Here is a 24,971-nt window from a genome sequence, read left to right as displayed (position 1 = left end):
TGCTTCCTCCTCCCTGAAGATCTCCACCTCTGCCTCCTGCTGGCTGCTCCAGAGCAAATGTCCCTGTGTTGCTTGAAGGAGTCCAGCCTGGGCCCAGCAAGGGACTGGAGTTGAGGCCTGGGCAGAGCCAGTCTGAAGTGCTCTCTTCCTCCCACAGGTCTTTCCCTGGAACGCCTGCCCAACTCCATTGCCTCCCGCTGCCGCCTGACTGAGCGGGAGGAGGAAGTGGTAGCCTGTTTTGAGAGGGCCTCCTGGTTGGCTCAGGTGTTCCTGCAGGAGCTGGAGAAGGTGAGCTGGGAGAGCAGCACCACAGCTGAGCTGCTGTGTTGAACACCTATACTTGCTGCCTGCGCTGAGTCCCTGGGTCGCCTTGTACAAATTAGAAAAAGGAACCTGCTGTCCTCCCAAGACACTCAACTTCCTGGGTTGGGGAAAATTCACTTTATCACACTGATTCAGTTAGAAGAAAGCTGTTTACCACCAGGAAATAGTTTTTGTAAATAAATGGGCTCACGTCACCTATGAGAGGCCAGGAACTCCATGATGAGCTCAGCTCATCAGACCAGATGTGCCAGCCCTGTATGCAGGTGTTCATGCGTTCACTCCTTGCTGCAACCCAGGGTGGGGTTATGTCTCTTTAGTAGCTGTGATTTAAGAGAGGGCAAATCATGTATGCACCACACTGTCCTCTGAAGGGCAAGCTTCAGGCTCCTAGCAGTTAGACATCCTTCCCTCTTAGTGGATGTCCTCCAAAGCACCCTGCCAGACCCCCAGGGGAGGTAGGGGCCTGGGAACATTCTCCAGGCCTTTCAGAGGTGATCTGAGAGCCAGCCAACAGGCCTCCCAGGCCCCATCCTACCTCGCCCGCCATAGGGGCCTGTGGTGACCGTCTGCAGGCATCTCTTCCACCTGCTGGCAGCTCACTGTAGGGTGTACCCAGTCTGCCAACAGGCTCAGGCTTCCTGGGGGGAAGACAGACAGCTACGTTCAGCAGAGACTGCTAACATGTCCTGAGTACTGGCCTCATGTTGGGCACTACTCTAAGGACTGACCCTGCATTCTGTAACGTAGGCCTCATGCTGATGAAGTAGGTGCTGTTGCTGTTCCCATTTTGCAGGTGAGGAAAGTTGAGCTTAGAGAGGCTCTGAATAACTTGGTGGAGTTCATAAGTAAGTGACACCGGCAGGAACACCAGGGCGCATGGCTCTGACACTGGGAGAGGGGGCTGGGCTGGTGCTTAGTAGATGTTAGCTGGCAGGGTCTCTAGCAGCGTAGGTTAGGATTGGCCCCCTGAAGGAGACAGTGGTGTCAGGAGCTGAGGGACTTCATGTCTAGGAGACATTGGAGCCTCCCTTGTGGCAGCTGCCAGGAAGGCAGCCCAGCACCCACTTTGATGACGGGCCCCGTAGGTCTGTCACTTCCTAGAGCCCAGGGTTTCTCAACCTCAGCACTGTTGACATTGAGTCCAGAGCCGTCTTTGCTGTGGGGGCTGCATCCCAGATCACAGGGTGTTAACAGCATCCCTGACCTCTACCACAGGATGCCACCCGCACTGTGACAACCCAAAGTGTCTCTGGAGACTGCCAAATGTCCCTCCCCAGTTGAGAGCCACTGCCACGGAGTCCCTCTGCTTGGTTGGATTGCACAAGGAAAGGAGAAGTGATTTCAAATCCAGGATTGAGTCCTGTTGCCTGGCAGAGTGGCTCCGAGGCCTGACCTCTAAGTGACCTCTGAAACAACAGTATTTTAGGGACACTTTACATTTGAATTGTTTGTGATTTGAAAGAAATTTTCATGAAAAAGATGAAGTCCTGATTTAAGTAAAATTGGCTTGTAGTTAAATGGATATCTTTTTTCTTCAAGTTTTGATAGTAATTCCAGTTCAGTAAATACTATCACTGTTTTCTCTTTCTAAAAATCTGGTTGGACTTGATTAGTAATGTTCAAATTTTCACAAAGATGGAGAATGTTATCTCAAAACCCACTGGAGGTTGGTTTTATGTTTAGATTTATATGTATAACTAGTTGTGTGAATATGTTTAAATACCAGGGAAATCCTTCACTGTCTCACAACCAAGTAAGACTCCTGTTTCAATTTGTTTATTAGCTTGTTAAAGACAGTGGTTGAAGACCAGGAAGGAACATCTATATTTTTTATCTTGACTATGCCAATTTAATTAGAATTCCCTGTAGCTAAAGACTGCTGCCTTTTACTTACTGAGAGGCATTTTATTGTGGTGTATGTATAATACTAAATAAAGAATATTTAACACTTCTCACCTTTTATAGTTGATCTGTAAGTTCAGATCCTTTTAAAAGCATGATACAATAGTAAATTAGATTTTATTTTTGAATTCTTTGGACTAAGTTATTCAGGATAGTATTTAAATAGCTATTTAAAAACAAGATTGAAAGTACTGTTTTTTGTGTGATCGGCAGTGGTGCTTTTTGTCAGCTCTTCAGAAGGATTAAAGTGGGGAAGGTACAGCATCAGCACCAATTTGTATGTGACCATAATACTTAATTAAAAACAAAATCAGATTGAAAAAAAAAAAAAGATGAAGTCTCCCACACAGCTGGAAGCCAGGTCTTCAGACTTTTAAAAGGAATTCAGGTGATGTGATGGAATGGTGCCCAGGCCTAGAATCACATCTGACAGTAGGCAGGCAGGTGGCCAGACAGCTGTATCTCCAGTTGAAGGAGGGCAGGCTGTAAAACTCTGGGCCTCTCAGAAACACCATGTGGCTCTCCGGAGACTCAGTCCTGGAGATACTGAGATGCTAAGAACCTCTCTCAATCTACCTCGACTTCTGACAGATAAGCTGAGTGGCTCATTGACTTTTTTCATCCAGATCAGGCAGGAGAAGAGGCCTCCTGAGGCAGGCCTGTCAGTGGGGCTGGGTGGCCCTGTCAGCACTGAGGTTTAAGTGACACTCAGTTATTGACTGGTTGCTCCCCAGCTTTTCCTGGAGCCAGAGTCTCTGCTCTGGGGATGCTCCTGACAAGTTCCGAGCATGTGTGGCAGGGATGGTGCAGGGCCTGGCAGAGGGCAGGTGCTCCCTGTGTGTGGGATGCATTAGTCAGGAAGTAGAAGAAGCCTGCAGTCTGTAGCTGGCCAGACTTGAGTTGGAGGTCCAGGCCCTCACCATGTGTGACTTTAGCATGTTCTCAGCCTTAGTTTCCTCCTCAATAAAAGATAGGCAAAAATCAGCCTTGGAGAGCTGTTGTGGTGAGCCTTCAGTAAGGCCTGTGGGGCTATTCTGGAAGTTTCCTTTCTCCTTCTTTCCTATCTGGCAGGTGTGGACAGCATTGGAACTCAGGGGGCATAGTCCCTGCCCTGAAGGAGATGATATTTTGCATAGCAGATGGGCAGGGCCAGTGTGAAGTGACCTCTCCATGCCGTCTGGGAGCTGACAGGAAATCCACACAGTATAGATGCTGGAGGCTGACTGCCTGGCTTTGCTTCCCACAGCTGGGCTGACTGCCTCGGTGTTCCCACCTGTGAAATGGGAGTGACAGTTCCTACCTGATAGGGTTGCTCTAAAGATGGAATGAGCTAATGAATTTAAAGCTCTGTGATTGCTGAATAAATCACATTAGACAAGGGGCTTCAACATTTGGCTGGGGGCAGAAAGCTTTATTTTTTATTTTTACTTTTTGTGGCACTGGGGATTGAGCCCAGGGCCTTCGTGCTGAGCTACATCCCTAGTTCTTTTTAATTTTTTTGTTTTGAGACAGTCTTGCTAAAGTCACTAAGTGGCCCAGGCTGCGCTCGAACTTGTGATCCTTGTGACTCAGTCTCCCAAGTATAGATATAGTTTAAATTAAAATGGGTTGGGCTGAGTTTTGTATACACTGGGTGACAGTGGGGCCACCTCCTCTGGCTGGGCTCTCACTCCAGGCCTCTCCCTCCAGACCTTGAGACAACACCTCCCTCTCTGTTCCCCTTCTCAGACCACAAACAACAGCACCTCCAGGCACCTGAAGGGCTCCCATCAGGCTGACTACGAGCTCACCTACTTCCTAGAAGCCGCCCTCCAGAGCGCCTACGTGAAAAACCTGAAGAAGGGGTAGGTGGCTGACAGCAGAGCAGGGCCAGTGTGTCTCCGCAGGCTCCGAGAGGATGCAGTGGGCCAGCTTATGTCACATCTTGTCCGGTGGGGGTATGCAGAGGCCAGGCTTTGGGAAGCTGCTGGGACAGTAAAGCCTGCACGTGCTGGGAAGGAGAGTGTCCCCACTGAGTCCACCCCTCATTACCCACCGTGGCTGTCCTCATGGGGCGCAGGGGAGCTGGGGCCTGGCAGAGATGTGGAGAGTAAGGAGGGTGTGGAACTGGCTGGCAGGTGTGGGGCTGGTGGTGCTCCCTCTTGTCAAGGACTGGGAAGGTTCAGGAGGGAAAAAATCAGATGGGAAGGCTGGTTCTCACGCATACTGGCTTTTAAGGGATGGTGAGCTATGAGAGGAGGATGGTAAAAATAAAGGGCTGTCATCATTTTGGGGTACTGCTGTGGATGAGGGAGTGGGAAGATTGCCTTCCTGTGCATCGTTTTGGGGAACCCTAGGAGGACTCACCTGCGTGAGCCCCAAGAACATGGTGTCCAGAGTGCTGCCTGGGTTGCTTGCTGCTGGGTAAAACAGTGCCCCCCATGACTAGAGGACAGAGTAGCTGGTGTTGGGGGTCAGGTGGGGAATGGTGGTTCATGGGAGGAGGAGCCACAGAGTCAGTAAGGAGCCACATGACTCCAAGGCAGCCCTGTCTGCTGGCAGTACCCTTATTCGGGCGGAGTGGGGTTCCTGCCCATCTCTGCAGCAGAGATTTAGGGCCCCCTCAGCACTTCCTTTCTGTGGTCAACAGTCCTCCATCGATGTCACCAGCAAGAGGGGGGACTCACATGGGCTTAGTGCAGCCCATCCCGCAGGAGGGGAGGCTTGTCACATGCCCAGGCTCACCGCTCAGCCTCCCTGCACGGCAGTGGGGGGGGCCAAGCAGGTATTTCCTCCTCCTGGGTGGGGAGTCCCAGGGTGACAATCACTGATACCCGGAGGCCCCCGAAGCCCATGAGTCATGTTTGGTATGATTTATTTTGTTAAATTTCACCGGCCCAGTCTTCATTTACCTGTTTTTAGATAATGATTCTTGCCCGTGATACCTGTTTAGTCAGAAGAAACATACTTGCTATTTTCTTCTGCAGTATACTCTTAACGCAGACAGACCACTTCTGTGACCAAGCATGTGTGTTCTTCCTACCCACAACCAGTTCTCCAGAAACCCAGCCAGGAATTACATAGTCCAGTTGGGTGCTGACACTGACCAACACTGGCACAGGTCCCGCAAGACTGCCCCTCAGTTGCTAGCCACAAGTAGCAGGTCCCCGCATCACCTGCAGATTCTGTCTGACTTGGCCTCAATCAGGTTCCCACAGCTCCTCCTGGGGTTGGTAATGTGGTTAGAGCAGCACACAGACCCAGGACAGCAGTTTGCTTACTAGGTGACGGGGTTGTAAAACAAGGTCAGAATCAGCAGTGGGAGGGATGTGGGGGGGGCAGAGCCTCTGTACCCTCTCTGGACTTGCTGTCCTTTGTGGGTTCATTATAGAGGCTCTGTTATGCAGGACTGGTTAAACTGTGGCCGCCGGTGTTCACCCCAACTTCATCCCCTACCTCGCCCTTTTCAGACCCCTTACTCTGGGTATTCACTATTAACATTTTGGTGTATGTCTTTCATGCTTTTCTCTGTACAGATATGTAGTTGTATTTTTTTTTTTCTTTTTTAAAACCAAAACTAGTGTCTGAAGTACACACTTCCTGTAGCCTGCCTTTTCTTCCATGACTTGCTTGGCTGCTCATCTCTCTTCACCATAAAGTTGCCCACTGTGGGGGTGGAGGGGAAGGTGGCCGAGCCTACACCTGAGGCCAGCTCAGGGCAAGGTGGGTCCAGGCACATGACAGCCTGGGGCCTGCGGCCAGGAGAGTCAGGCTTGGGCTGGGTTCTGGGTTCGAGGTGCATGAGGATCGGGCAGGGGTGGCCAGGGGTTCTAGCATAGCTGCAGTCTACAGGGGAGGGTTGGTGACCGAATAATGCATGCTGTTGAAACAGTAGATTGAAGATATCTGACTGTAGAATAGAAGCCTGGGTGAGGAAGGTAGTAGATCTCCAGGGGAAGGCAGAGGTTGTGAGATTTTTCCAGACTCTGTTAGATACAGAGTCCTCCTTTGGGGGCGTCTGGGTGCTCCGTGCCTCTGAGAAGGATCTGGCTGAAACACAGGGCTCGGCATTTCCATGCAGGGAACATCGCTGTCCAACTCAGAGCCCTGTCGCATCAGAGCTACATTCCTTTCTGGGTGTCTGAAGCCTCTGAGCTTAAGTCCTCAACTGCCTGGAAGAGAAGAAAGTGGAGTCCCTTGCCCAGAATTTGCAGAATTCCATGGTGAGGCCCCTTGCAGAAGGCAGAGGTAGCTGAGATGGCTGTTGCAAGCAGATGGGTGCAGGCCTTGGGGAAGCCTGTCTTCCCCTTCCTCTCTGTTGGTGCTGTTGAGGGGCAGGAAGGGTGCTGTTAAGAACAGGGTGACAGGATCCCGGCCCAGAAGCAGGCCACCTCCCTCTCTCCTCCCACCTGGCAGAGCAGGAGGGTGGGATGTGCAACTCTGAGCCACCCCCTAGGAGCGAGTCCCAGCTCAGCTGTCAGAGCCCATGGGGCCCTGGGCAAGTCCTTTGAGCTTTCTGCAGCTCTTTATTCCCTAGCTGTGAAGTAGGGGTGAAGACTGGTGGGGATCAATCAGATCAGAATACCTACCCAGGTTCCTGGTACATCACACCTGCTCAGAACATCAGAACCAGTATTGTTATCACTTATTTTTCATGCGGGCCACGGCTGGACAGGCTGCAGGGCCAGATATGAACTTCATACTTTTTGTTTCTCTTCTGTGGTTTCCTAAGTGCAGGCCAGGGAGTGTTGGTGTCCATCTGGGGCCAGGGAGCTGAGGAGGCTCATCCAAAAGTTGGCTGTGTGACTGCAGAGGAGGCTGCCTAGGAAGGCTATGTTCTGGGTGCCAAGGAGCCCAGCTGCCTCTGCCTCTTCCACAGATGCTTCTAAGCCCTGATCCTGTTGGGAACATCAGCTTTGGAGATGGTGGCCCAGCAAGCTGGTTCCTGTTTTTATTGCTGAGGCAGTGCATTGCCCTTCCCTGCTGTGCCCAGGGCTTCCGCCTGAAGCTCCTCCCTCTGCCAGTTAGGAGCTCCAGGGGGGCATCTGGGACTCAGGACGATGCTGATGCTGATGCTGATGCTGATGCTGCTCTCTGCCTGTGAAGGTGTGGAAAGGAGCTGCAGTCTGTTTTTGTAAATAAACTTTTATTAGGACACAGCCACACCCATGCCCTCACATAATTGTCTCACCACAGAGTTGAGTGGTGGCAATTGATACCTTATGGCAAAACCTGTAATGTTTGCTGTCTTGACCTATACAGAAGAAAATTTGTGACCTTTGCACTCAGAGCTGAGAAGTCCCTCCCAAGAGTCTCACAGGCACAAAGGGCAGGGTGGGTTGTAGATGGAAGCCCCATGGGGTGGAGTTTGTGGGAGGGGACAGTTCTAATATCAAGGTTCTTTCTCCATTTGACACTTAATGAATATCCCATTGAATAATTTGTGCCCCTTATTAAGTGCTAAATTTGCACCAGGCACTTGTTAAGCACTTTGCTTGTATGTGTTCATCTTCCTCAAAGCCCTCTGAAGTAGGTGCCAGAGTTAGCCATCTCTGCAGATGGGAAACTGAGCATGGACAACAAACATGATGTGTCCTGGGCAAAGCCAGGATTCTGCATGCAGGGGTTGTCAAGCTTTAAGAGCTGGCACTCATAACCACCAGGAGCCACTGCCCACAGCAGAAAGCTGCTAAGACCCTGTTCCACACTCAGTCTGCACAGCCCAGTGTCATTTCCCCTGGGCCGCCTCATGCTTGGCCAGGGCTGCGTCCCCACTTCTGATGTGAGACACAAGTTGAGAAGTGGACTGGGTGCCCTCACCAGTTAGAGGAAGTCAGGATGGGGCCTGGCAGTTGGAGGCTATGCCTCTCCTCCTGAGAGTTCTTCCTCTGCCCTCTAGCCCGGCCCTCTTCCCTCTGAGATGGTGCTTCTGTTTGTGGCAAAGTAGGAGCTGGGAGAGGAAGGAAGGAGCCCTTGGAGGTGCTGCTCCTAACCCCTTCTGCCCAGGGTACCTCACCTCCACCTCTTCCCCACACAGCATTTTCTGCAGGTGTAGTGAGATTAAGGTGAGCATCAAGGGCAGACAGGTAGGAAGGAGGAAGAGTGCCCTGGGTGCCAGCCTGGAGCACATGCCAGGTGCACAGTGCTCTCTGTGAAAGAGGTCAGTGGGCAGGGGTTTGAAGGGGCTGAGTCACTGGCCCACGCCCACCCAGTGGGGTTCCAGCTGCAGATCTGAGAGTCCTAAAAACCTGAGCCCTTGCTAGTGTTCAGGGTGTGGAAGGGCAGCCTGGCCAGCCTGCAGGATGTGTGGAGGGACAGGGTCTTGGTATGGTTGGGGCCTATGAGTACATCTTTAGTGCACAGCTGAGGGCCTTCTTTTGCCCTCTGTGACCCTGAGTCACTACTCTCAGAAGATGGCTCCTCTCCCTGCAGGCAGCCTCTCCCATCTGCATTCTGTACACTCAGGCTGTGGGAGAGGGAGATGACGTAGAACGTGAGCACACAGCACACCGCAGGTGCCGGTGCTGGGCGGAGGCATCAACCAGCCATCACCTCAGAAAGCCCGAGTGCTTTCAGTTGCATTTCTCTTCCTGTAACTACCCCCTCCCTTTGTCCTACTTCCGCCTGAGGCACAAATTTCAGTTCTTAAAGCCAAGATACTGGCTTACCCCACCCACCCCAACCACAGGACATAAAGAGGAGTGGAAATTAATCATCATTTCTTTCCAAGTAAACAACCCAAACATTTAAAGTCTGAGGGTGAGTAGCAGTCTCCAGGCCACATGGCAGTTACGAAGCCCCTCTGTCTGTTTCCTGTAGCCCAATCCAGCTCATAGGTAGTCCCAAGAGTGGTACAGTGATGTTTATAGCAAGGGTTGCAGCCCCTGTGCCTGGCTGGGCTATAAATAATTTCTTAGAACTTTTCCTCATAATAGTGGCTTAAGTTTGTCAAGTACTTACTGCATGCCAGGCAGAAGGCTAATGCCTTTCTCTAATCCCATGAAGCAGGAACTGAGGCAGTCTTTACTTTACTGCAGAAAGGAGATAAAGCCCAAGAGCCAGGCACCGAACCCAGGTCTGTCCACACAAAGGCCCAAGGCCTTGCTCATTACACAGTCCTAGCCCAACTGGACTAATGCCTAGGGGCATCACTTGTTTCAGTATTTTTCTTATACATTTGTTGTTCTTATTAGTAAAAAATAAGTCTCCTTAGCCCAGGGTTTCTCAGCCTCAGCACTTGTGGGTATTTTAAGCCTGATAACACTTCACAGTAGGGGCTGTCCTAGCCATTGTAGGTTTTAGCAACATCTCTGGCCTTCACCCAGTAGATGCCAGGAGCACCCACCAAAAGCGTGGCAACCAAAAATGTCTCCAGACTTTGACAGCTGCCCTGTGGGCAAGGGGAAACAGTCCCTAGTTAAGAACCACTGCCTTAGCTGAGAATGATGGTGCACACCTGTGATCCCAGCACTCTGGGAGGCTGAGGCAGGGGGATCCCAAGTTTGAGCCCAGCTTGGACAACTTAGTGAGACCCTATCTCAAAATTTTTAAAAAGGACTGGAATATTGGTCAGTGTAAAGGCCATAGATTCTATCTCCAGTACTGAAAAAATAAATTAATTAAAAAGAACCCCTCTTTTAGCTCAAGGTGCTAGAGGGAGAAGAGGGAAGTAGGGTAGACTGGACAAGCAGTCCAACTTTGTCTCTCCCAGCCCTCCCACAGAGGATTTGACATAAATGGTGCCATTTGCTTGACCCCACATAGCTTCCCTCTTATTCTGAGCTCCAGGGAGCCTGCACCTCCTTCATGCTGTCTAAGTCTGAGTCCACTGCCTGCTCACTCATTCTGGACATCTGAGGAGCATTAACTTTTTCAGGGGGCCTTGCCCTATTGATCTAGCAGTTAATTCCCCAGATGATTCCTGCCCCTTGCTCTGTGGCTGATGGCAGTGTTCCTGATTGAGCTAGGTCCAAAAGCATTGTCCCAAAATGACAGGAGCGGGGAGACCCCCCTGCAAAGGGTAGGTAGGGGCTGCGAAGCCTGGGGTCCCTCGCTTCTCCTCACTGCCACTAGAGGGCAGCCATGGACTCTGGTTGGAACCTGGCCCCAGGCAGTTCTGCAGCCTCTGAGCGACCAGGAAGGGGGCCTCTTCCTGATATGTTCAGGGTGTTGGGGATGGGACAGAGGCTGCTGGACTTGACTCTTGGCTGTAGGCAGGCTCAGAAAGGGAGCTTGTCGCCCTGCATGGAGCAGCTCCAGCACTGGGAGGGGAGGAAGGCAGTACAGTGCCAGCAGGCTGGTTGTCCCTGTCAGTGGCTCTGACCTCACCAGAATCAAGTGCCTGGGGGGGGTATCTGCCAGAAACAAGGAGCCACCTCTGCTCCTTTACCTGTCGTGGGCAAGGGGCTATCCCTCTCTGGGTTGGTTTTTTCTCTACCTTCCAGCTAGACTTGGTTTGTTGCTTAGGGTTGCCGTGAGCTTGAACCATGTGTGTCAAACAAGTGGCTGTATGTTTTATGTCTTAAAAAATTTGTTTTTAAATTACTAAAGCAACATGTAGGCACACCAAACCACAGAGAAGGGTGTGAATGTGTTTTCTAAGGGAGTTCTGCAGGGCCGGGCAGGCTGGGCAATCCTGTGGAGGCCACTCCTTGTCTGTGGGCCATGTGTGTTTGTGTGTGTGTACACATGCGGATACGTGCACACCTGCTTCACCTTGCTAGGTGATGAGTGAGGAAGTGCGGGACACCTTAGAAACCCAGCCTGCCATTTGGTGTGACCCAGAGGTGTGCTCTGAGCAGTAATTTTATTCTCATCAGCTGCTGGTGTACGCAGGGTGGGGGAAGGGCAGGAACAGATTGTTCTCAGGGGAGTACAAGGGCCAGAGTCACCCAGCTGTGATTACAGTCCTCCCTGTGTTCTGTGCTGTGTTTTGGGTCATGAGGAGACCTTCAAGGCCCATTCCACCTCTTTATTAATGGTACCCCTTATTTCTTCTTTGCCTACCTTCTTGACCTTTCCCAATCACCCCTGCCCACCTCACCTGCAAGGGAGAGCCCACTGCAGGGCATCCTCCATCCTCTATGCACAACCTTTTCTGAGGCTGGGGCAGAGGAGGAACGTTTGAGTTTCAGAAACAGGTGGTTTGGGTCTGTGGCAGACATGAGCAGACGTGAACAGCTTGATAATCATTTGAACTCTACCGGACCTTGTCTCCTTATTCAGCCCCCAGCTGTTGGGAATCTGCCAGCTGGCCATGCTCTTCTGGGTCTTTGACCAGAAACTCCTCATGCACAGTGCCAGTCCTGAAATGGGGACTTCTGGTTAGGGTCTTATGCACCAGTATTGTTTAGGTTCCATTCAGCGATCAATTCCATTTGGTTTCTTGTTCTCTGTTTCAAAGCAAACTAGCTCACCTAAAATAAAACTCATGAAGCACCCACTGTGTGCATGATGCTTTGGCAAACTCCAAGAAAATCAGGAGCATGGCTGTTTTAACAAACTGCAGGCTTTTTACACACAAGGCCATGAGGGAGACATTCATCCACTCTTTCAGTCTCTTAATTTACTCCACAAGTATTTATCGACTGCCTGTTGCGAATAGGGCTGATGGCCCAGTGCTTGGTTTGCAGGAGCCACTTTGTAAAGACTTAGTAGATTGAATCCAGGGAATCCTAAATTCAGATGGCAGGAGATGAAAATATAAGCATGCCAGGCGGAAGGATAGGCATTTTTTTTCTCAGAGTTAAAAGCAGTAAAATCTGAGCCCTTGCTGCCTGGATCATGGGCAAGTAATGGCCTAGAAAAGGGAGCACCTTCCTGGGGTTTAGTTTCCCCATTAGAAAAAGAGTGTTTATTAGATGATGACTTTTAATTTTTTGTGGTTCCAGGGATGGAACCCAGGGCCTCGTGCTGGCGAGGGGACCTGAGGGGCTTCCCACACCCTCGCATGTCCCACCCAGAGGCCTCCCTGAGACCACCATCACTGCGTGCACACACACACACACACACACACACGCACCCTAGCCAATCAAGCGTTACTTTAGTTGGAATAGACGGCTTCCTGGCTTCTCCCCACACAGTCTGTTTCTGGGCTAGGGTTTGTTTGAGGCCCTGTTTGGATATTGTTAAAAGCGGGCAGCTTGGCTCAGAAAGGTCAGTGGGAGAGACGAGAACAAAGAGATCTTTCAAGCTGGCCTCTCGCCAGGCAGCCAGTAACGGCTCAGAAAAGCCCAGGCTCCACCTGGCACAGGCACCATTAGGCCTGGGCTGGCACTGCTCAGCCTGGTAGCCATCTGGGGCACTCGAGAAACCCACCCGGTTTCTCAGTTCTCGGGGTAAACTGAGGCAGGGGTATTGTCAACACTGCAGAAGGAGGTGGCTTCGGCTCAGATTCCAAACCCCCCCTGCAACCCTGGCTGCTGGAACCTCTCAGGGATTTTTTTCTCTGAAGACATTCAATAAAAATTGGGATTTACTCACAACATGCCTGAGGGTGATGATTTGTTTCACTAAAGAATTCCTGGGAGCTTATTTAGATGAAAAAATCCCTCATAGGTTTGGAAAGAGTGACATCTAATTCTGGGTCACAGAATTGTTAAAATGCAGCACTGGCTCTTGTGTGTGTGCTAGGGGTGGCTGAAGCCCTGGGAGTCAGCATTCCTTCTGGAAGGGTGGAGAGGCTGTCTACTGGTGCAGGAGTGATGCTGATGTACAGATGAAAGCTGTGTCCACCCGGCAGTGGCAGAGAGAGACGGTCCTTGTGGTAGTGTGAGGAGAGGCCACAGTCACTTCTGTCTCCAGCCTCCTGGCAGCAGCCTGGGCTTGGCTACCAGGGAGGAGGCTGGCAGGTGGCTCACAGAGTGGAAAATCACCCAAGGTCCTGTGAGCTGCCAGCCTCCTCTGGGCTGCAGGGCCTGTGTGGCCCCAGGGGCCAGCCTACCTCCTCCTGTGGCTCTTTCCCCAGTGCCAGGGAGTGCTCCTGCAGCCTGAGTTCCCAGGGCCAACTGTTTCTTCTCGGCTCTGGGAGCTCACACAGCCCATGTCTTCTCTCTGTCCTAGTGATGGCTGGTGCAGGGCTATCCCCTCAGCTGATGGGGCTTGGCTTGTGGCCTGCTCTGGCTCTTGAGTTCTTTTCTGCAGCAGGGACTTCAGGGGGACTGAGGCGCTCTGCTACAGGCTCTGCCTCCTTTGGCTTGTGGGGGCCCCAGCCCTGTCTCTGGCTTGGTTCTTGGTCCATCTGCCAGGGAATCCTGTTCTGAAGTCCCTGTGGAGCCAAGGTTGGTAGGGACAGATGGACATGAAGTGGGGGACCCCCTGAACTTTCCTGCAAAATAACACCAATTAAATCATCAAGAATATGATCTTTAGATACAAACTCAAAGGAGGAAGGAGAATACCATTTGGCAAGCCTCTGCCACACACATGGGTGGGAGTGTGCTCTGCCCCCATCATGCTCCCGACAGAACTGTGAGAAACTGAGGAGGCTCCCTACCTGCTGGAGACCTAGACTCAGACCACTTTGTGTTCCGAAGAGATAGATTTAGGATTTGACTGCAGAGCTGGGGTTTCCCTGTCCCATTGTCCCTTGTGAAACCTGGCTTCTTAGATTAGAAGAACTAAAGGACACCGTGGATCATCTAAGCCAGTGGTTGTTAAACTTGAGTGTCCGTTGGAACCCCCTGGAGACTCAGTAAATCCCAGATTGCTGGGCTCCACCTCAGTTTCTGATTCAGCAGATCTGTATTTCCAACAAATTCCTGGGATTCTGCTGCTGCTAGTTCAAGGACTGTAATTTAAGAACTTCTGGTCTAAATCATTTTCTCAGAGTGTGAGCTCCGTACCTCTAGTGACACTCATGCCAACTTATTTATTTGGTGGTGGTGGTATTGGGGATGGGACCCAGGGCTTTGTGCATGCTAGGCAAGAACTCTCCCACTGGATCCACACCCCCTTTGTCTTTATTTTGAGATAAGTTCTTGCTATATTGCCCATGCTGGCCTCAAACTTGGAATTCTCCTGCCTCAGCCTCCTCAGTAGCTGAGATTACAAGCCTGTGCTATGTCCAGCCACAAACATTTTTTAAAATACTTTTGTATATAATATCTGTTGGCAAAAAAATAATCAGTACAACAAACCCATGATTTCTAGTGAGAAATTTACTGAAATAGAAAGAAGATGTAAATAAAAAACTATGTAAGTAATAATAATACTAGTAATCCCTACACAACTAGTGATAAAAATTGAACGGTATATGCAGACAACTGAAGTCTGGGCGACACCGAGCTAATTGGAGTCCTCATTTTGCAGAGGAAGAAACAGGCAAACCTGCTCCCCCAGGCCACATGGCCGTTAGTTCCTGGGCCTGTACTGTCTCTTGGAGCCTGAGGCTGCCTGTCCTGTGGGTGCTGCACAGCACTGGGCTGGCTAGAAAAGGTTGTGACCCTGACCCTACCCTAAGGATCTTGGTCTCCATTCTCAGCCCTGAAAACAGGGGTCTGCTTTTATAATATTGGTCATTTGCACATTTTTAGCTCTCCTGTCTGAGCCAGAGCTTCCCTAAAGGCAAAAGACTTGATCTGTGAACTAGTCCTTCTGCTGCTCCCAGGCCCCCAAGCCCTAGGAACCTGAGAGTGTTGCGGAGCACTCTCCTGCAGCTCTCCCGGTACCGCTTTGGCTGGTCACCCTGTGATCTTGCCTCTTTTCCACGTGCTGGCCTGGCAGGCTGTGCTTGCCCTCATGTGGTGCCATCCAGGGAGCACCCTGAGCAGATGAACAGGACTCTCCGCCTCAGCGGGAGCTGTGATGGGGCACATGGGATGTGAACCCTGCCCTTGGGAGGCCACAGTGTGCCTAGATCAGACCTGCAGTGGAAAATGACCCTGAGGTGTGGTAGTTGCTTCAGAAGAGGAATTAAGAAGCAGGCCTGGAGGGTCTGAAGAGCTTCCTGGAGGAAGGGATGTGGGAACTGGTTTCAAAGGATGACGGGGGACAGGCTTTTGAAGGCAGGGGAGAAGGCTATGCCAACACTTGACTCCAGGAGCTGGTCATTCGGTTCAGCACTTGCTTGAGTGGTGGAAGTGGAGATGGGGGCAAGTAAGGGGCAGGTCTACCCCAGATTCACTCAGTCCTGGGACCCCAAAGGCACTGGCCTCTGTCAGCTAGACACCTCCAGGGGCAGTGGGAGCCATTTTTCAAACTGCAGGGCACAACTCACTAGTGGGTTACAAGATAGATTTTGTGGGCTGCAGCCAGTGTTTTTCAAAAGCAGAGTAAGGGAGAAGTAAACTAAGAAGTATCAGAGTTGCCTGCACATGGTGGAAATACGTATTGTGTCAAGAAAACTTAGTTTTATGTGTAAGGAAAGCGTGTGTGAAGAACAGTGGATTCAGTGCAGGGGTAACAACCCTGAAAATTGTCAAGGGGCAGAGGGTGATGGGAGGGAGCTGGCCTGCCTGGCATGGTCACTGGGCCAGTCCGGGGGCCTGGGGAGGAGGGGACAGCTGGCAGTGAAGATGGATTCCAGCTTGGGCTAGATGCAGCAAGTGAAGCTCGGAACTGAAGCTGACTCAAGTCGAAGCCCGGTCCAGCCCAAGGTCCTCAGGCCAGGGTGGCACCTGTTTACAGGATCAGTCTTGGTGTTCTCCTGGTGGTGAGCTGGAAGCCTGAGTTGCTGGGGGTTTCTGGAGAGAAGGATCTCCTTCCTCTTTGCTTGTTGATGTCAGGGCCTTAGGGTTAACACTCAGGCCTTTCTCCTAATGATTAAAGACATACAAAGAAGTCTCCAGCACACAGGCTCTGCAGACTTGAGGGTGTCTGTGGGAGCTGAGCCAGTAATCACCCCACCTCTGCTGCCCTCCTTCCAGAAACATTGTGAAGGCCATGAGGGAGCTCCGTGAAGTTCTGCGGACTGTGGAGACCAAAGCGACGCAGAATTTCAAAGTGGTAATGTGGGTGCTGGCTGTGCCTGGTTTATTCAGGAGCCAGTTTCTGTGGGAGACAACAGAAGTCATAGCAGGCAGCTCCTGAGCCAGGGGTGGCACAGCGCCTACCCTTCCTGCTTGTGGCCGACCTTGTTAATCAACCTCAGCATTCTTCCCTGCTAAGCCTAGGATGCACCCTTGGCATCCTTCTTGCCACCCCACTGTGGGGCACACACACCCTTAGAGCAGAACTAAAATCTACCACCCGGCCAGGGGTGTGACTCAGTGATGCAGCGCTTGTCTAGCAAGCATGAGGGCCTGAGTTGGCTCCTCAGCCCCACCCCAACCCCCCATCTCTGCCATCTCTCTAACAGCAAAACTGTCTTGGCAAGGTGGTATTGTTCAATCTCAGATTTGTTTATGATCCTAATCAATATTGCTTACTCTGCTTTCTTGCCCTTACTCACACCTGGCTTCATAGGCCTTAATTCATCCAAAATCACAACCACGGCTGCTGTTCATGCTAGAATTTCCAGTCAGCTATCAGCATCTCCACCAGGCATTTTGTAAAGAAAGCTGCCTATGCCTATGGCCCTGATTGCTTTCCACCTCTGTAAGGGCCTGCAGGGCACTCAGGGATGTGGGGGCTCCCTGGGGTCAGGAGAAGGAAGGCAGCACCTCTTGTCTAGGAGAGGAGAGGCAGAAGAGATGGAGGTAGAGCCACCTAAGCCCAAGGGCAGGGTGGGGTGCCGCAGTGCAAGGACCCCTCCAGAATGACATCAAGGGACCCTCCTGGGGCAGCACACTGAAGGGAGGCTGGGTGAAGGCCATCTAGGTGTGCTCGGGGCTGAGTTCCTCCCTCTTTCAGATGGCTGCCAAGCACCTGGCGGGAGTCCTGCTGCACTCGCTGAGTGAGGAATGCTACTGGAGCCCCCTGTCCCACCCTCTGCCCGAGTTCATGAGCAAGGAGGACAGCGCCTTCGTCACGCGGGCCCTGCGCAAGCCTCACCTCTATGAAGGGGACAAGTGAGTTCCACTTGCCCTGCTGGGCCACATCAATCTCATGCTGTGTGTGGCTTCTGGCCTCTGCCCGCATTCCCTCTGGGCTGGGCAGACGCTCAGAGACTAGGGAAGGAAGGTCTCCTATGGGCCTGGGGGAGACTCCAGTAAGGCATCCAAAGGCCCAGCACGTTATTTGGTGCTCTCCTTTTCTTGTTTGTGCCTACAGTCACAGGTGGGGTCCGTGGCCAGCTGGCAGAGCCTAAGAGCCTATTTCACACTCTCTGTACCTCACCCTGCAGCATCAGACAGTGCTCCGGACAGGAAGGGATACTTCTTCCTCAGGGCCTCCTGTGGCCTTTCAGATCATAATTCTAGGGCCCGTTAAGGAGCTGCATGTGATGTCAGTGCCCATGAATTATGCAGGAGTGGGTCACCTTACCAGGCTGGTGCTGACTCAGGGCAGAAGGGCTGTGCAGTGGCCAGAGGTGCTGTTGCTGCAAGGTAGGCTGGAGCCTGGCTGCATTTCCCTTTCAGCCTCTATTGCCCAAAGGATAACATCGAGGAGGCCCTCCTGCTACTGCTCATCAGTGAGTCCATGGTAAGCCTGGGGCACCTGTGGGGTGGGGCTGGGGCTTAGGCACAGGCCCTCTGTGTCCTGGGCAAACTCTGCTTCTAGGGAGGCCCCCAGAGCTGGAACTTCTTGGCTTTTTGTGGCTGTACAGAGGGTGAGTCTGGCTCATCAGGCCTGGGTTTGGCTGCACAGGCTGCATTGGGAGGCCTGGGCTCTGCCTTCAAATGAGCAGGGACTGAGTGCATGGTCCTCCCTTCTGGGATGGCAAAAGGTGATTGTCACAAGGGATGTCTGCATCCAGCCTACCTGTATTGGGTGCTGTGCCAGGCATGAGAGAGCAGCAGGTGAAAGTGGAAGGAGCATGCGCTTTAGAAGCAGGAGGCCAGGGTTTAGGTTCCCCTCTGATCTTATTAGCTAAGGACCAGCAGCAACTCACTCAGTCTTCTTGACCCTTGGTTTCCTCCTATGAGATGACAGCCAAGTGTGGTGGTGCACGCCTGTAAGCTGAGCACCTGGGAGGCTGAGACATGAGTATCACTGTGAGCTCAAGGCCAGCCTGGGCTACCTAGTGAGACCTTGTCTCAAAACAAAACAAAGATGAAAGTAACTCAACAGAGGTAAGTGTGGATGGAATTCATGCATTCATGTAACAATTATTGATTATCTGCCTTGTGCCTGGCCCTGGTCTAGAGGCCAGAGGTAGTGCTGTCCTCATGGAGCCTACATTCTAGTGAGGGAGGTGGCACTGATTAATTAATAACAGTCCCAGTATCCAGGGCATTGTTTGTCCGTACATGTGTCCATGCATATGCACACTATGAATGCACAGAGCAGAGGTGAGGATAAGGCATGCTAGACAAAGCACACATTGAAGTTCTGTCAAGACTTTGTCACAAGACTCACTTCCCATGCCATGGGCAGGAGAGGAAGGCAAAGGCACATGTGAGAGTGCACGTATGCCCAGAATGGTCACAGTGCCAGGAGGCCATGTCCCCATGCTGGAGTGCCTGGGAGGCCCTGTTAAGGAGAGCACAACGTGGCTGGGTCCTCCAGGAAGTAGAGGGATAAAGGATGGATTGGACACCTTTGAGGAAGGTACAAGAAGGGAGTAGCAGAGACCAGAGAAGCCAAGCACAGAGATCCATCTCTAGGGCTGGGTCCAAGTCTCCTACTGAGGGGCCCGAGGATGTGGTGAGCTGGGGCACCAGGTTGAGATAGATCTTCTAAATCAGTGTGTCTGAGGAGTGGAGGTTAAGAAACCAAAATCCATGAGCTAGGTCCCCGAACAACCAGAAATGAGTGTTCCTTTGGACAGCTGGGATGGTGGCTTTGGATATGTGGTTGTCAGGGCTTGTTTAGGGAACTTTGGTGGAAACATTACCTCTGACTCCACAGGTTTCCTGGCAATTGACAGGAGAAAAAATGCTTGGCCATGGGTGGAGAGACTGTACCCCTAGCCAGACTGGTCCATTTTGGATCTAAGTGTTCCCTGTTTCAGGCCTTGGGTATTTGGTGTTGAAGTGCTGCCTGGACATGTGATGACATTGGCATCATCTTCCTGTGCTGTGGGCTACAGTGTAATTCACAGGTAGATGGCAGTTGGTGGAAGCAGCACTGTTTCTGAGGTCCCTTCTCTGCCGGGGACCAAGGTGACTGACTACCTCTCATAGGTAAGCATTATGTTGAGCCATATGAAATTACCAGTTTTTAGTTGTTTATGGCCTACAACCACTACAGGTCATATAGTTTCATTTAATATCAATCTATTCCCATCTTTTTGTTGTTATTTTTTTGAGACAGGGTCTTGCTATATAGCTCAGGCTGGCCTTGAGCTCTTGGCAATCTCCTGCCTCAGTCTCTGGAGTACTGGGATTACGGCATGCACCGCCATGCCCAGCTCAATATGTTTCCATCTTACAAATGAGAAAAGTAAGGGCCAAGACAAGTACCTGTCTTGGTCTAGGTCACGTACTGATAAGCCTTTTGGTCATGATTCTAACCACACCCATCTACCTACATGGCCTCTAAAAGCACAGGACATGGAGCCCAAGTTCCTGGATTTCAAGATACCAAGATCCTGTGGCTCACTACCTGCTCTGATCCTCAATTTTCTTATCTATAAAAGGGCCAAAGAGATGGACCAAATGGCTATTGTTTTTCTCCTCAGTAGAGGAGAAAGGAGGCTGCACTCAGTCTCCTCGAGTCATTTTCTGTGGCCTCTGTTTGATGAAGGAGACCAGAATTCAAATGCCTTTCCCACAGGTTATCCCCACCCCCACCTCATCCCCAGTACCTCCAGTTGCCCCTAATCTCAAAGTGGAGAACAGTCTACTACAGAAATGTGGCCCACCCTTGGAGCCAGGGGAATGTTCTTGGATATGTGCCTTCCCTCTAAGTAGCTCTTCCCGTTTTGTTGTAGGGGTTGTGTCAGGCCAGCCTGCCCAGGCACCTGGGTTAGGGGTTGGGGTCCTGGGGTATCCCTGCAGCATCAGAGTAGGACTGCATAGTACCACACAGTTACCAGGAGTAGGCACCCCCAGGCATTGGCTGGCTTGCTGCTTCTTTGCCACCCACAGCCTGCCAGACATACGGAAGCCAGAGGAATTTGGGGAGGGACATTGGTAATAGACTTAGCTTTAACTTAGCCTTTTGGCTTCCAGTCTAAATTTGGCCTCTGCGACTCTCAGATTCCAGAGAAGCCAGATTCCCTCTTGTCTTTATTTTACATCTCCATCCCTTCAGTCACTCTTGATCAGCCAAAGAACTAGGATGTGGGCTTCACGGGGCCAGTTCCCCCATCCCTGCTCCTACTCTCACCTGTCCATTGAACCCCAGCACTCCACACACCCTCTGTCTGGCCATCATGTCCCTAGGAGAATTTCCTCATCTCTCTTGGATACTCTCTGGGTTTGGCCATAGACGACAGGCTTGAGAAGCCCGAACAGCAGTTGGTAGCCTCAGCCGCTGCTTGGATTCTCCTAATACCTGCAGAATTCCTTGTGCTGCAGTAAAAATGACTTCTGCAGAGCCAGAAGTCTTGGAGCTCAGAAATAGCTGTGTGAGGTCTGGGTGTGGGGCTAGTGCCTTGGATATGGTTTTTGTTACACAGTATGTGATCAGAATGAATGAGGGAGCCCTTGTCTTTTAAGAGAGAAATAAAAATTACACATGGCTCCATGGGAATGCAAAGGATATGGAAACTGATTGAAGATTTATGTTTTGGACTTAGTTTTGAGTCTTTGTGGCTAAAAGAGCATTTTATTTTATTTTTATTATTACTTTTTTTAGTACCGGGGATTGAACTCAGGACCTTGCACTTGTGAGGCAGGCAGCAGAACCACTGAGCTAAATCCCTGGCCCCTTAAAAGAGCATTTTAAAATCCATTAATCCATCCACTAGTCCATCCACTCATTCATCTCTGTATCCATCCATCCACCCACTTATCCATCTCCCCACCCACCTTCAATTCATCCATTCATCTGTCCATCCACCCTCCCACCATTCATTCACACAGTCTTGTCCCAGCAGTATACCATGCTGGTTCATGCTCACCGCAGACACCGTGATGAACAGCCTTTGTCCCCAGTATACTCCTAGTTCCCAGGGACATGGAGGAAATCCTGATCTCCAGATCAGAAGGAAGTACCCCAAACTGCAGAACCTCAAATGCAAATTCTAGATTTTGAAAGCACTATATATCAAGCCAGCCTGATTTTCTGACAATTGGGGAATGAGGAGATATAGGAATCTTTGTCATTTCCAAAATACTCACCCCAGAGCTTAAACAATATGCTAAAGCAAACTAAATCCTTGGCCCCTTATTTTCATTCAGCAGAGGAAGAAATTGCTCCTGGTGCTGGGCTCTTGGGAAGGATGCAGAGGCCTGGAGTAAAGGCAGGGAGGTGGGTGGGGGCTGGGATTTGTAGGGGCTGGAATACTGCAGGTTAACAAACTAACTCTGTGCCATACCCAGTGCTGGGCATCTGAATACTTGAATCTTATATTTGTCATTCACAACTTGTATGGCCAGGTCAACTTCCTTACCTCCCTGAGCCTTGGTTTTCCTCATCTGTAAAATGGGGCTAAGAAGGCTCTCTTGCAGGAGTTTGGGCAGATTAAGAAAATGAACACAAAGGTACTTGGTTCCATATGTTTTTTCCTCCCAAAAAATACTTGATTCTGACTCAGTAATTTTCAAAACATTTAGGTTCTGATCTGGTTGGGAGATTGAGGATACCATTCAGTTTTTTGGTTGATTTGATTTGATATTTTTTTTTCCCCATTAACTTTATTGGTACATTTTAGGTATACAATACAGTTACATTCATCGTTGGGATCTTGTACCATTACATGAGTCTCTTGGTTCTTATTTTTTTCCCCTTCCCTTGCCCTCCTTCACCCCATCCACCCTTCTGTATTTGCAAAGAATTTGTTTCCATTTTTTTCCTCTTCTCATATTTTTTCCTTTCCCTTTTTTCCCTTCCCCTACCCCTCCCAATTCCCCTGCTCTTTTAGACCTTTTCTTCCTGTTACACAATATCAGTTATACATTTTTTTAAATTACAATATTAAGATCTAGGAGACATTACCACAGATTTTACAGAGTTTAAAAGGATATAGAAAGCATATTACAAAAATCTTTTTTGAAATAAATTTGACAACTTCTAAGAAGTAAATTAGAAGACAAATTAATCAAACTAACTCTGGAGGAAATATAAAATTTGAATAGCACTTATTAAAGAAAGTATATTCCTAGCTTGAAAACCTACCTGTATGACAACAGCAGGCTCATAAACATTTTAACTGATAAATTATATCAAACATTTAAAGCAGAAAAAAGAAGGAACACTTCTCCCCTCATTTTAGGAACTCAACATTGTGCTAATCCTAAAACTGGATAAAGATAATAGAAGAAAAAAGCATGAACATAGATAGAAATTTGTTTAACAAAACAAACTTAGAAGTCAGATCTGGCAGGATGTAGAAAGTGGTTTTGTTATAGGGATGGCAGTGTTGGTTCAGCATTGGAAAGTCCACCCCCATTAGTCATCATTTTAACAGAGGAAAGGAGAAAGCCATATGATCCTGTCAGTAGTTGGAGAAAGAGTATTGGACTAAATTCTACAGCTGTTCATGGTAAAAGCTATCAGGAGACTAGAAGTAGAACAGAACCTTCTCAACAGATTACAGACGTGTACTCCATACTTCCAACAAAAACTCCTTCTATGAATGGAGACGATACAATGCTTTCTCCCTAAAGTGGGGAACAAAGGCATATATGCCCACTCTTCATCTGTCCATTAGACCCTGAAACATAGGTCCAAACCAAAATAGTCTGGCAATAAAATGACACAACTAGGATAGGATTGGCACGGCAGAAGCAAAATCTTTACATGTAGATGAAACGATCATCTACAGAGAAAACACCAAGAAATCTCTAGGAGCCCCCAGAACCTGTACCTGAATCCAGCAGGACCAGAAAACACAAGGCACATACAAAAATTCAGGTCTGTGCACACTTGCTGTAAATGAAGAACTGGACATTGAAACTTAAAAGTCATGCAAGAGTATAAAGGACCCAGAAAAGCCAAAAACAAAATCAAAAACAGTGTTGGAAGACATTTAGCACCCAATTTTAAGACTTCTTCTAAAGCTACAGTAATCAAGGCAGTGTTGGTGTAAGGAAAGACATATAGATCATTTGAATAAAACAGAGAATCTAGAAATAGAACCACACACACATGGTCCACTGAGTTTTGAAAGACTATCCAACATCAGGATTTTATAGAATATAAACTCAATTCAAGAGCCGAGGAAGAGATCGTGTCTTCAGCAAACAGCACTAGAACACCTGGTATCCGTATATAAAAAATTAACCTCAACCCTTTTTTTCCATACATGAAAATAACTTGAAGGGATCTATGAACCTAAATAAGAAAGCCTAAAAGTATAAAACTTTAAGAAGAAATTATAAGGGAAAATATTTATGAATTCAGGGTAGGCAAGAACTACCTAGGATACAAAAAACATGATGTATAAAAGAAAAAAAATTGATAAATGAGATTCCATCAAAATTTAGAACTTTAAATGACATCATTAAAATGAAAAGTCCTTAAACAGGCCATATTTACAATGCATATAACCTATGACCAGAATATATAAAGAATTCTTAGAGCTCATTAATAGACAACCCAATTAAAATGTAGACATAAGATGATAAATAGCCAGTATAGCACAAGGAATGGTGTGCAATTCTAGAATCAGAAAAATACTAATCAGTACAATAATAAGATTGAATTATACACTCATTAGGGAGATGAAGTCAAAGTTTTAAAAGCCTTGTCATGACCTTTTCTTTTTGTTGGATTCTCCCCCTTTACGTTTAATTTGTCACGCCCAATGGATTCATTCTGCTGGGTTTTCTGGGGTTGTGATCCTCATTGTCTTTTCCTAGGGTATTGTCTAAAATTTTTTGGAGTGCCAGTTTGGTATTCATGAAGTTCCTGAGGTGCTCTTTATCATCAAAGTATCTTATTTCTCCATCAATTTTGAAAGATAGTTTTGCAGGGTACGTCAATGTGGGTTGGAGGCTGTTTTCCTTTAGGGCTTGAAATACATCACTCCATGCTCTTCTTGCCTTGAGGATTTGCATTGAGAAGTCTGCTGTGATTCTGATGGGCTTTCCTTTGTATGTGATTTGTTTCTTTTCCCTCACTGCTTGTAGAATTTTATTCTTCTGTTGGATTTCTGGAATCCTAACCATTATATGCCTATGTGTAGATTTTTTTTGATTAAGGCTAGCTGGAGTCCTATATGCCTCCCTTATCTGTATGTCAAGTTCTTTTCCCCTCCTTGGGAAGTTTTCTGCCATCACTTCTGTGAAGAGTTTTTTTTTATGTCATCTGCACTCTCTTCTCTTTCTTCATTGACTTCAATCAGTCTTATGTTATTCTTCTTTGCATCATCTAGCAGCTACTGGATTGATTTCTCATGTTCCCTTACAATTTTAAAGAAATTTTTCTTTTCCTCCTCACTAATTGCAATCTTATCTTCTATATGTGAAATTCTATCCTCACATTGGTTCATTCTGCTGCACAGACTTTCGATGGAGTTTTTAATCTCCTGGAAATCTGTTTGTATCTATTTTATGGATTCCATTTGTTTCCTGTGTTGGGATTCCATCATATTCCTCAGATCCTCTACTTTTTTATCTGTGTCCTCTCTAGATTTATTAATCATGTCTTGCACCATGAGCAAAATCTTTGCTGTT

The 24,971-nt window shown here is 49.1% G+C and overlaps 1 protein-coding gene across 1 annotated transcript in view; it reads left to right on the top strand.

The window, feature by feature from the left end:
- Ttc7a (tetratricopeptide repeat domain 7A) overlaps positions 1-24,971 on the top strand; it is a 117,700-nt gene that overhangs the window by 27,028 nt on the left and 65,701 nt on the right. The window contains exons 4-8 of the mRNA XM_004839401.3: positions 158-288; positions 3,955-4,070; positions 16,071-16,149; positions 16,996-17,153; positions 17,664-17,727. Of these exons, the coding sequence (XP_004839458.1) occupies positions 158-288; positions 3,955-4,070; positions 16,071-16,149; positions 16,996-17,153; positions 17,664-17,727 (548 nt within the window). The remainder of the gene's footprint in view (positions 1-157; positions 289-3,954; positions 4,071-16,070; positions 16,150-16,995; positions 17,154-17,663; positions 17,728-24,971) is intronic.

The sequence above is a fragment of the Heterocephalus glaber genome, unplaced genomic scaffold (assembly GCF_053883595.1).
Source record: "Heterocephalus glaber isolate CG9 unplaced genomic scaffold, H.glaber_assembly_v1.0 deba00001457, whole genome shotgun sequence".
NCBI lineage: Eukaryota > Metazoa > Chordata > Mammalia > Rodentia > Bathyergidae > Heterocephalus > Heterocephalus glaber.
Note: the sequence above shows the minus strand (reverse complement) of the source record. Positions and strands in the feature narration are given on the sequence as shown.